The 12,662-nt window shown below is 41.8% G+C and overlaps 1 protein-coding gene across 2 annotated transcripts in view; it reads right to left on the bottom strand.

The window, feature by feature from the left end:
• LOC147034881 (NADH-cytochrome b5 reductase 1-like) overlaps nucleotides 1-12,662 on the bottom strand; it is a 33,873-nt gene that overhangs the window by 1,558 nt on the left and 19,653 nt on the right. For both annotated transcript variants that reach the window (XM_085890519.1, XM_085890526.1), the window contains exons 5-8: nucleotides 11,106-11,229; nucleotides 8,203-8,289; nucleotides 8,040-8,122; nucleotides 6,749-6,848 (exon numbers count right to left, since the gene is read on the bottom strand). In XM_085890519.1, coding sequence (XP_085746645.1) covers nucleotides 6,749-6,848; nucleotides 8,040-8,122; nucleotides 8,203-8,289; nucleotides 11,106-11,229 — 394 coding nt within the window. The remainder of the gene's footprint in view (nucleotides 1-6,748; nucleotides 6,849-8,039; nucleotides 8,123-8,202; nucleotides 8,290-11,105; nucleotides 11,230-12,662) is intronic.

Here is a 12,662-nt window from a genome sequence, read left to right as displayed (position 1 = left end):
TTTAAGCAGTTTAATGTTTCAATGTACTCTGAAATTAAAGCATAGAACAAACAAACAATTGCAGATAAAAAATAAATCATGGAATCGTTTTGTTGAACAAAATTTAATCTAAATTTTTGACTCATCAGAGTAGCCACCTTTTGCAGATATAACAGCCGATCATACTCGTGGCATTCTTTCTACAATGGAAATCAAATATTGTTCGGAAAGTTCTTCCCAACACTGTTGCAGAAGTTCCCACAAATGTGTTGCACTTGTAGGTTGTTTTGCTTTCACCCTTCTGTCCAGTTCATCCCAAACCAGCTCGATGGGTTTAAGTCTGTAGACTGTGCTGGACATTCCATGATTTGAAGCCTACCGTCTTGTTCTTTTCTTCTAAGTTAGTTCTGACATAGCGTGGAGGTATGTTTTGGGTCGTTATCTTGCTGTAGGATGAACCCCTGACAAACTAGGCATAGACCAGAGGGTATTGCATGGCGCTGCAAAATGCTGTGGTCACCCTTTTGGTTCAGGGTGCCAGTCACTCTGTGCAAGTCACCGATTCTGGATCCAGCAAAAGAGCCCCAGATCATCACGCTTCCTCCTCCATGTTTGACAGTTGGTGTCACACACTGAGGAACCTTTCTTTCGCCAACTCGACGGCGTACAAAAACCCTGCATGATGAGCCGAAGATTTCAAATTTTGATTCATCGGTCCATAAGACCTTCTTCCAGTTTTCAGTAGTCCACTGGCGGTGCTTCATGGCTCAGGCAAGCCTCTTTTTCTTATTTTCCCATCTTAGCAATGGCTTTCTTACTGCCACTCGACCTGTCAAACCTGCAGCTCGAAGTCTTCTCTTCACAGTTGAAACTGAGACTTCCTTACTTCGACCAGTGTTAGGCTGTGCTTGAAGCTGCTGTCCTGTGAGCCACCGATCACGCAAGCTGTTGACTCTCAGAAACTTGTCTTCTGATTGTGTTGTGGCTTTCGGTCTGCCAGACCTCATCCTGTCAGAGTTTCCTCCAGTTTCCAAGTGCCTTTTGATGGTGTAGGAAACTGAACTCACTGACACCTTGGCTTTTTGCAATTTCTCTGAAAGAAAGACCTACACTTTTAAGGGTTATAATGGTCTGTCTGTCTTCCTTTGTTAATTGTCATTTTCTCACCATTATGATAGCAATATACTACTTCCTGCAGTGCAATATTGTCCAAGTAATGCTTCAGAGGGTGTAGCAACACAGTCTGTTCCAACACTGCTTTTATACAGACAGAGGGTTTGTAACTGATCAACAAAAGTTGGGACACCTGTAGGAATTGTTTGCATCAACTTTCAAGACTAAATTTACTTCCCTTGCTGCAGCTGCAGTTGCTAACCAATTACTTGTTCCCTTAAAAGGACCTTTTTACCAACTCGGAAATTTACATTAGTTTTCAGTTTTTGGTAAGCTAAACTTTTTTTATTAACCTCTGGCAGTTTACCGCTTAACTTTGTACTATTTCAGGTTATTCACTGGACTTGAACTGCTTAAATTTCAGTAACAACTGGAAAAATTGGGGTGTTCTAAAACTTTTGACTGGTAGTGTATACACATACACACACACACACACACACACACACACACACACACACACACACACACACACACACACACACACACACACACACACATACACACACACACACACCTGTACGAGAAGAAAGAAAACTTGTGCTTGACAAAGATAATCTATTTGAAGCCACCATTACAGAATATGGGTGATCCTCTTGTACACAATCTGTCTTCTAAACAACTTACAGTGCAAGAGAACTTGTTGAGACATGAAGCCTGTTTCAACACAGCAAATGCTACACCAATCGACTTTGTGTCGTGCCTTGAAAGAGTTCTTTCACAAATAGAAACAACAGATGATACGAAGCATGCCATCTGACAACATGCATCTTCTCTTCTCACTTCGCATAAACCTCATCAAATTCTAACTCCAAACGAGGTCACTGCCATCCGTACCCTTCAAGCGGATTCAGGTATCGTCATCTTGCCAGCTGATAAAGGCAGAGCTACTGTAATTATGGACAAGACAGAATACACACAGAAAGTGAACCGACTTCCGCGGGATGAAGAAGCTTACGTTTTGCTGCAGTCAGATCCGCTGAAAGCTTTTACAGGAAAGATTAGTGGAATGCTCACCAAGTTGAAGCATTTGAGGGCGATGACCGTTGGTGATTGGCAGTAGATGAAGCCAACCGATGCAGCAATGGCATGACTCTGGTTTACCAAAAAGTCGTAAGCCAAATGTCCCACTCACGCCTATTGTTTCACTCCGAGGGACTCCGACCTATGGCTTGGCGAAGTGAATTTCCCAGAAATTGAAGCACCTTGTTGAGGGAGCTCAAACAACAGTCAAGTCTGCTGAACAATTTCTCCAGATACTGAAAGACATCCAGCTTCAACTCGACGAGGTGATGGTGTCATTCAACGTAACTTCATTGTTTACTTCGATCCCGCTACAATTGGCAAAGGAAACAATGGAAAGTTTATTGATTTCTCATTATGTTGAAGTGGACAAGGGCCTAAAGGTTACACAACTCATGGAGCTGCTTGCCTTTTGCCTGAAAATGTATTTTACGTTCAGCAGGAAAGTTTATGAACAAATAAAAGGCACACCTATGGATCATATCAGGGATCATAGTGGAAGGGATCAACAATATCAGGAATCATAGCAGAAGCTCTGCTGCAACGACTGGAATCACTGGTGTTTGCTATCTATCGACCGAAGTTGTGGGTACGTAATGTTGACGATACTTTCTTCATCATACAACGAGATATGATGAGCACTTTCAAAGATCAACTCAACGCTGTCTTTCCCGACATTCAATTCACAATGGAAGAGGATGTAGATCAACGGCTGGCATTCTTGGATGTTTTGGTTTCCAGGCAATCTGGGGAGCTGCAGACAACCATGTACAGGAAGGTAACCAATACCAGCCAGATTCTGCATTATGGCAGTAACCATCCTGTGGCTCAGAAGCGAAGTTGCCTGCGAACCCTTTCCTGACGGGTCGAAACACACTGTAGTAATGTGGAATAAAAAAGAAGAAAGGAACTTACTATGAAAGTTGTTCCATATAAATGGTGACCCCAACAGTTTTGTGAACAAGTGTATGCGGACGAGGTTAAACGGCGAGTCTACACAACCCAAACCAAAGTTCTGGCATGTCCTTCCATACATGACCAACGTATCAGAAGCTACCGCTCGGTTGTTAGTCCCGTTTGAAGTCGGCATTGCACATCGACCCGAGGCGACCATTAAACGCAGGATCATGCAACCAAAAGGCCGATTGAATCGGGAGGACAAATCTTCTGTCACTTATAGAATAAATTGCAGCAACTGTGCAGCCCACTACATTGGAGAGACCTCGAAGAGACTAAAAACAAGGTCACACGAAACACCAGTAAACCCTTAAATATCACTGGTTTTGGCTAATCGCGGGCAACCTCTTGTGTACCGATTTAGTTATCGCGGGGTTTAATTTCAACAAATCGAGGGTTTTTTTCAGCTGAGTTGTGATGGTCATCTCGAACCACGAGCCTTTTATTGCTTCTTGTGCACAGTTAATAATGACCTTGAAGCATAAAATGATGATCAAAAGAAGTGATTATTGATAAACTTTGACTTTACACGTGTAATTGTAAATCTGCGGTGCATGTGTTAATTGAGATGTACAGCATGTACAGTAATGGACGGTACGGTACTATCTCCGTGTAATCTTAATAAATTCCTTGTTTTCGGTTTTTATTGCTCTTAATGATTTTTTAACTATGACTCTCAAGAGGAAAACTGTTGCAAGGTTGTGAACCAAAGGCAAAAAAGTCAAGGAAAGAAAGTGACGTCTTTGACTCAAAGTGGGGGGTTTTGGATAAACTTGGTCGAGGTGAGAGTGCGTCATTTATTCGCTGGTGTTAGGAGCTGCAGAACGATTTATAAAAGAAACATCAACAGCTTTAATAAAAGGAGGAAAGGAAGGTGGGGGCTTTGGGGCTGGCAGGATAGGTTGGAGTTATGCATACTCACCTTTAAGCTGTCTTGCCTGAGTTTGAATCCCAATCCAGCTATAAACTGTCATTCCAGTGTTTCACAGGCTGTGCGATTCATCAATGCATCATCAATGCCATTCATCAATGCCATCCCTCCAATGAACGTTAAACTGGGCATTCCATCTGCCGGCTTGAGTTGGTGGACCTCTAAAACCCCACAGTGTCCTTTGCGAAGATATGCAAACTATTGCCAGGACCCTGAACAAATTCCAAATTACTGCCCTAACTTCTGCTAGGAAGGCAATGGTAAACCACCCAGTATTGCCCTTTCTCAGGAAGTTGTGTTGGTGGCATTGATGCTCTGTGAAGATAATGGTACATGAGAGAGAGAGAGAGGGAGAGAGAGGGAGAGAGAGAGAGGGAGAGAGAGAGAGGGAGAGAGAGAGAGGGAGAGAGAGAGAGAGAGAGAGAGAGAGAGAGAGAGAGAGAGAGAGAGAGAGAGAGAGAGAGAGAGAGAGAGAGAGAGAGAGAGAGAGAGAGAGAGAGAGAGAGAGAGAGAGAGAGAGAGAGAGAGAGAGAGAGAGAGAGAGAGAGAGAGAGAGAGAGAGAGAGAGAGAGAGAGAGAGAGAGAGAGAGAGAGAGAGAGAGAGAGAGAGAGAGAGAGAGAGAGAGAGAGAGAGAGAGAGAGAGAGAGTTGGGGACTTTTGACAAATTGTCGAAGGGAAGGACCATGTTTACTTTACATTTGTATTTTTGTATTTACTTTCCATGTTTATTTGGATTGTGATATGTTTGTTTTTGGCTATCTCCCACATTCCTCTGTATTTTCTGGAAGCCCGGGAACCCAACCACCTTATTACTATATTAAATTGGTTTTAACTATCGTGGTATTTTCCAGGAATCTAACTCCTGTGATATTCAAGGGTTTAGTGCATAATACATACATATATATATATATATATATATATATATATATATATATATATATATATATATATATATATATATATATCAAGGACTCTGCTGCAATAAACTTGCATCGGCTCCACATATGAGGTCCATCGAAAAAGTAATGGGACTGACTTCACAGAAATTTTATTCCAAAAAAATATATTGAAATCACAGTTTGTCCCCTTCAAAATAGTTTCCCTCCAGTCTCACACACTTGTCCATCCTCTTCTTCCATGCTTCGATGCACCCCCGGAAAGCTTTTTCTGGAATCATCCGGAGCTCTGTCATCATAGCCCTTTTGATGGCCTCCACATCAGGAAATCTGGTCCCCTTGATCACCCCCTAGAGCTTGGAGAATCGGAAAAAATCACAAGGGGCCAAGTCTGGCGAATACGGGGGTTGCTCCAGAGTTGGCACGTTCCTCTCCGCCAGAAACTGTCAGATGCTCAGGGCACTGTGAGCAGGGGCGTTGTCATGGTGGAGCACCCAGGCGTTGTTCTCCCACAGATCCCACCTCTTGTCCCGGACTGATCTCAAGAGGCGCCGGAGGATCTCCTTGCACACGTATTGATTCACTGTTTGACTCTGAGGTAGAAACTCGAAGTGGACGATGCCCTTGATGTCAAAAAACGTGACAAGCATCACATTGACCATCGACTTTGACATTCTTGCTTTCTTTGGTCTTGGTGTTGCCGGACTTTTGCACTGACGACTCTGCCGTTTGGTCTCGAGATTGTATTCGAATATTCACAATTCATTGCCAGTAATGACTCTCCCGAGCAGGTCTGGATCGTCCTAGATAATGGTTTGACAGACAGTGACTCTTTCCTGTTTCTGGTCCTCGGACAATCTTTGGGGACCATCTTTGCACACACCTTGCGAATTTGTTATGCTGGAGTGGTGAAATATGCAGCCCGGGAAATCAAACGGACAGGAAATTTAATGCCTCGATCATACGATGGAGAAGACAATAATAGAGTGCACAGGACAAATAGAATACTTTATTGTGGCCCGTTTCGGTGCCACAAGTCCACTGGTGTTCACAATTCTGGGGTGTATCGAACCGTGGTCATGCAGGTGGGGGTGCCAAATTTCAAGGAAAATGGAAATGTGCATGTTGGAAATAAGGGGGTGGCGATGGAGGAATGGTTGAGGAGGTGGCATTCGTTCTCTGTCTCTGTCTCTGTCTCTGTCTCTGTCTCTGTCTCTGTCTCTGTCTCTGTCTCTGTCTCTCTCTCTCTCTCTCTCTCTCTCTCTCTCTCTCTCTCTCTCTCTCTCTCTCTCTCTCTCTCTCTCTCTCTCTCTCTCTCTCTCTCTCTCTCTCGTCAGTCCTAATCTGGTGTCCAAACACCGTCTGGGCTTTTTAATCAGCTCTGCATGCACCCCACCCTGTGATGTCAATCAGCCTCAACCACTCAGCATTCAGGCATATCCAGAGCCTAACCCCCACCTCTGAGCTTCTCGGCCCAAACCAAATGTTCCAGGCCTCCCACAAGCGTGCCTGAATTCACACGTAGTCTGCTTACAAGGTCGCAATATTTTAAAAGATCATAGGACAGATTACATTGGATAGGACAATAAAAAGGGGTTTTGGAAAAGAGGTTATAGACAAACATTGTGAGGGAAGACGACATGGCTATCTAAACGATTAAAATCAACCATTTCTTGTCACAGAGTAGTTTTTCTTCACACCGAATCAAAAACAAATAGATAACTGCTCTAATTTATGCATTTTAACCCCGAGATGTCATTTTCACACAAACAGAAAAGCTGAGTCGCTTACCATCAGGTGCTTTATCAAGGTGCAGTTGCAGAGTAAAGTGATCAGGGTGGGAAGCAACGAGATCTTCAAGGTCACTCCGCATCAAGATATCATCCTCGGTCTAGATACAACAAGAACAAGGACAATTGTGATAAAAGATGCAAAACGATAACGGGAATTAGCAAATGTCAAACAAACAGTCTTGTTTTTGTGATGGAATTGATTTGCAATTTTATAAATGTTGGCCAATGGAAGCAGGTGCAAAAAAAAGAGTGCAAAAGCAATCACCAGCACATTCCATACACATGCATGCATCAAATTGTGAAGTCATAATAGCCTGTAATTAAATTGGATTAAATCACACTTTTTCCACCTTTTTTACACATCGCAACCCGCAACTTCCAAGTGAAAAACAAACTACAAATTTCATAAAATTGATTAAAAATACAAAACTAGAATATCTTGGTTGTATGGCCATTGCCATTTGTGTAAACATACACATACACATAATTTATTTTGAATGTAGATTGCTGAATCTGCAAAAGATAATACCTATGTTCTTTGAAATGGCAATCAAGCTGTTGGAGGATTATGATGGACAGACATCCCCATTGGGCATACAATCACGGATGTACCCAATTCACCAAATTTGTTTGCCGTTTCAATACATCCGATGATTGTGGCATGCATCCATATGGAACCTACTTAAAAGAAAGGCGAATCTGGGTCAAAGGATAGGGACGGACATAGGCAAGGTTGTCTTCGACTTTAGCTCCGGCCCAAAAACGTGTTTCGATACCACCATATCCAATAACAGCTTGATCTTCATCACAAGAGTAAATCAGCATCATATTTGAAGGTGAACAAATCTGTGTTGAATTTAATGTTCATATGTCCTTCCTTGTTGTGAATCACAAGCTCCAAATGACTTGAGCAAATTCAAATGCACACAACAGCGGCATCGCACGTGGATTTGTCTTGCGCTACAAGATAAAAGTGATCACTTAAACTAAATATATATATATATATATATATATATATATATATATATATATATATATATATATATATATATATATATATATACGTCCAGTCCTATTTGAATTGATGAGTGATCTACGTCGCTCCCTATTCAAATTAGATTCATATTAATGAAAATTCACCAGATAAAATTCAGACAATTTCAATAATACCATGATGTGGAGTCAGTAGAGATATTTGAACCAACTAAGTGTTAATTATTCAAATGCGCTCGCCAAAATGTCAACAACCATTTACTCCAGCTTGAAAACGAGCCGGTAAAACGAGGTACCTGATTTATATAAAGCAAAGAGCAGTGGAATGCATGCTCTTCCCCAAGAACACGTCCGATGAAAGGCAGCACGGCATCAATACCTGATGATAAGTTAATCAGCAATCAGCCAATAATCCAAAGGAGACAGACATTTCAAAACAGCGGTTGTAGCAAAAGGTACCTGTGTCGGCAGCAATCACAGCAAGCCACTTGAACGATTCCTCACGGTCTTCAGACTCGTCATTGTCAGATTGCAGGTTGACCTTACCTACGAAGACAGAACAAGTAAGTAGTATTCATGCAATATGTGGTAATATTTGATGAGGTTGGAAAATGATGACACAAGTTCCTCAGTTTATGACAATCATTCATCAACATCATGCCAAAACTCTCGCAAAGTAAGAGGAGTTTGGTGTTACTATCTAAGAATGAACATTGAGCCCAGGATTTGAGCATCATAAACTAACAGCTCATGTTCATGAGCAGATGCATTGAGGGTGGGACTTGGTGACGATGCCTCTCTCCAATATCTAAGATGGCACCCCCAAAGTTGCTCGATTAGGTGATGCAACCATTGCAATATGCTATTACTACTCATTTTGTTGAGAAGACACCCCCCCCCCTCTTCCTAAGATTTTACAAACACACCCTCCACCACTCCCCAATCCCAAGATTTGCTACTGGATCCACCTATGGTGAGGTTAGGATTGCAAATTTAAATTCCATACAGTCGTTCATCTATGAATGTCCTTGTAATTTATGTCCAAATACACAAATATATCTTGCACATGATCCATATACAAGCTCCACCATGCACATCGGAGTAGTGACCCAAAAAAATAATTTTGGAACAGTCAGGAAAGAAGAGCACTACTTTTTTGCCCAATTCATAGTCAAGAGAAAAGCTCAAAGCGAATTGTGTGAGTTGGTCGACTCTGCAATCTATTTTCAACCATGTTGAAACTAAGAATCAAAAAAACAAAACACTTTTCAATCTGTTGTTTTTATGGCAAATGACAATACACAACGTTTAACATTTCATATTTAATGTCAGTAACCACTTATGAAGTTTCAAGCACATAAACAAGAACATAGAGCAAGTTGGCAGAAAGAAACCACATTGATTCCTTCAATTACTCAACCTTCTGGAACCTACCAATTTCCAAACGAGGTTGGTATATAGCACATTGTTTGCTACAACTAGCAGACAGTTCAGGAGAGGACTGACTAATCCTGGCACAAGTCAACAAAAGCTAATGTAGACAAATCTAATAACTTGATCATCCCACATTTCACACTTGGAAATGCCAAACTGCTTCCACAATCCCAGTTACTCCAGGTAGCAAATGGTGCTGAACCGAATCTAGCAAACTGTCGGCACAGTTCGAAAGGTGTCCAGCCAGAGTTGGCCAGTATAGTCAGCTAACTGGGAAGTGTATTGTTAATACAAGTAGAAATAAAGTACCAAGTTTGGCAAAAAGTCTGTGGAACCCACGACCAGTCTTGCTCCTTCAAACTAATTCCTTCTCCATTTTCTTCTCAATCTGTAACTTTTTGAAAATCAATTTAGCAATTAATCGAAAAATTAAAAAAAACGATCGATTAAATAATTAATTAATAAAAATACTTTAAATAGCCAAAGCACTTGGTCACTGTCGTGTCCAAATATCAGCTTCTTAGCTCAAAAGGTGCCTCAGATATTGCCCAGATGAGAAAGAAAATAATAAAGTAATTAATCAATTAATTGATCAAAAAATAAAGATCCCGTTTTTGCCAAAGGACTTCACTATTGTACCCAAATTTCAGCTTCCGAGCTCAAACAATGGTTGAGATATTCGGTTGAGAAAAATCACTCGGTGACACTTGGCGAAATGGAAAGGCACTCGGTGGAGTGCATACCTCCGTCAGGCTAAGCAGTTTACATTTTGTATCTCACTGAGAGGTCGGATCAGAATCGAGATCTTGACCAAAATCAAATCGGCTTGTTCTCGTAACTTAACCAACTCATCCAGCTAGTTTTGTCACAACTCGTCCAAAACTTTTTGAGATATCATGCTATACAGTGTTTGGCCCCAGCTCTCAATGATGAAAAAAATCACTGAAAAAATTGTCGTATCAGGGTCCAGATCGAATTTTCACCAAAATTGAATCAATTCGTCCTTGTCACGTACCCAACCTGTCCACCAAGTTTCATCCGAATCCATCCAGAACTTTTTTGAGATATCATGCAACATCGATTTTAACCCCATATCAGTAATGAAGAATCAGTTAAAAAATTAATTAATTCTCGTATCCAGATCTGGATTCGGATCTTCACCAAAATTGATTCGATTTGTCTTTGTCACACACCCAACCTTTTCACCAAGTTTCGTCCGAATCCATATTGTGCTGTGTATCGTTTTTGGTCCCATCTGTCAATGGTGAAGAATCACTGAAAAAAAATTCTCCGATCCAGATCCAGATTTGGATTTTCACTAAAATTAAGCTTTGCTGTCCATGGCCAGTCACTTACATACACAAAAAAATTCAGCACGATTGCTAGAAAACTATGGCCAAAAATTGTGTAACAAAGACAGACAGACAAACGCTTCAGAACACAATACTTGGCAATTGTTTTTTTTTTCCGCCAAGTAACAAACGGAGTGGAAACTGAGTACGAAATTTCGGCATGCATCATCACTGGGCGATGTTGTGCAGCACCTGGAGATGAAATATGGAGGGGGCGGTGTTCATAACAATAGCCACAATAAAAGAGAAGATTACAATGGGGGAGGGGAGATGGCATTATTAGGGGGATTAAAACAAATAAATAAAACAAACAAATAAAGACGAATAAATTATCAAACTATTTCAAGAGTAGTACTCGTATTATTGAAATTTCCAAAATAATCTGAATATCATATTTGCATTGGCCATTGATCTCCATGGTGACATCACAAAACAACGACAAAGTTCAAGTCAAGTCAGTATTTCAAGTCACACTTCTCCAAGCATTCCTTGCACATGTTATCCTGATGAAATATCATTTGTGCAAGAAACACTTCTCCCTGAAAATCGAGCCAATACCTTGCAAGCAATTAATACCTTTGCCAAAATAAGTCAGCGATCCATGAGGACCAGTGACCTGTACCACTTCATCATCACGAAGAGAAGCGATGTAACGAGCAGCATCTTCACCTTCTTCCTTTCCCTCTCCTTCCTCATGCAACTACAGGAAGAAAAAAAAAAGAGCATTTATTTATTTCAAATAAAGCATGTACATACATTCAACAAGGATACTTTGAGAGCCCTAATAATAATTAAATTCATTTCAGCAGTATTTGCCACAAGGAAGAAAAAGGAAAACAACAACGCTTCATTTCGGAGGTCAAAATTCGGTGTGCTTTCACAATAGTTATATTTGTGGGGTATAAGGAGGAATTTCATCCGAAAGATAGGATTGTATAGGGTGGCATGGCCCGTGGATGAGTAGGAGACATCTCGATATAAATTAAGAAGGGAAACTGTCAGCTTAAGATTGTTACGTGTCACCACACGGGGGTCATGCTGTGTTAACTAGATAGGGTTTTAAGGCTAATTTCTCCCAGCTTGTGATTGAAAGGAACGACGTTTTAACAACAATAACTGGCAGGCCACGCCCCTGAGGCTTATGATTGGGCAGTGTGACGTCATAGGGAGCATGATAGGGGAGGGCGATGAGTTGGTGTGAGGAACGCGGTTGAGACAGGGTCTCATTTTGCTCTCCTCGACACGGTCAAGAAGGCTGCGCCATTCTCGTGGTCGTGCTGTGTGAATTTCCTCGCATGCTGGAGCAGGAAGGCGGCCATTGACTGTTCGGTTGGGTCATGAATTTGTATGCTTTGAGAAGGAGAAGGGGGCGAGAGAGACAAGAGGGCGGTTGGAAGCAAAGCATGAGGCTCTGGTCCCTCTCAGCATGGCAAAACAGCAGCGTGATTCTCGTTGTTCGTGCTGAGGTGAATTTGACCGTGTGCTGGAGCAACACGATAGCCATTGACTGTCATGAAGTTTGTGCATTTTAGAAGAGAAGGAGAGAAGAAGACGAGCATGTCTCTTGGCCTTGTCTCGGACCCCCAGCAATCGCATTGTCGTATGATCAAGGAGAAAGGCGGCGTCATTCGGTGTATTTGGACCTGGAACTTAGAGGGGGCATTGTGTCAATCAGCCTGAACACGACAATATTTACACTCGCGAAGAACCTGGCTAAGATACAAAAAAATTGTTTGACCGTCTTATTTCGTTTTATTAATCCGCAAGATCTTTATCAGCCATTGAGGTCTCAAACAAAGCGATCCATGATCCCCAATACTACTCAACACGGTGTTGGGTGAAATGCTATGCAACCTCCAAGAGGAAGTGTTAGCCCAGGTGAGGGGAACTACTATCCTGGCACTGGGCTTTGCTGACAACTTTCTTCTGTGCACCAAAACAATGGCCTGGAATCCAGGCATCATTGGACTCTGTGGATGCATGGCTGGTGGCAGAGGATCAAGCAGTCAGTGTGGAAAAGTTTGCGACATTGGCAACCAGGCAAGGGAAGGCAAAGCGAAACATAATTGGCTCATCATGGATTATCACCATTAGGCTGCAGAGCCTGAACATTTTATCAGCAGTAGAAAAAGT

The sequence above is a fragment of the Eptatretus burgeri genome, chromosome 1 (genome assembly GCF_056783735.1).
Source record: "Eptatretus burgeri isolate ZD-2024b chromosome 1, Ebu_testis_v1, whole genome shotgun sequence".
NCBI classification, from domain to species: domain Eukaryota; kingdom Metazoa; phylum Chordata; class Myxini; order Myxiniformes; family Myxinidae; genus Eptatretus; species Eptatretus burgeri.
This window is presented reverse-complemented; position numbering and strand designations above follow the sequence as displayed.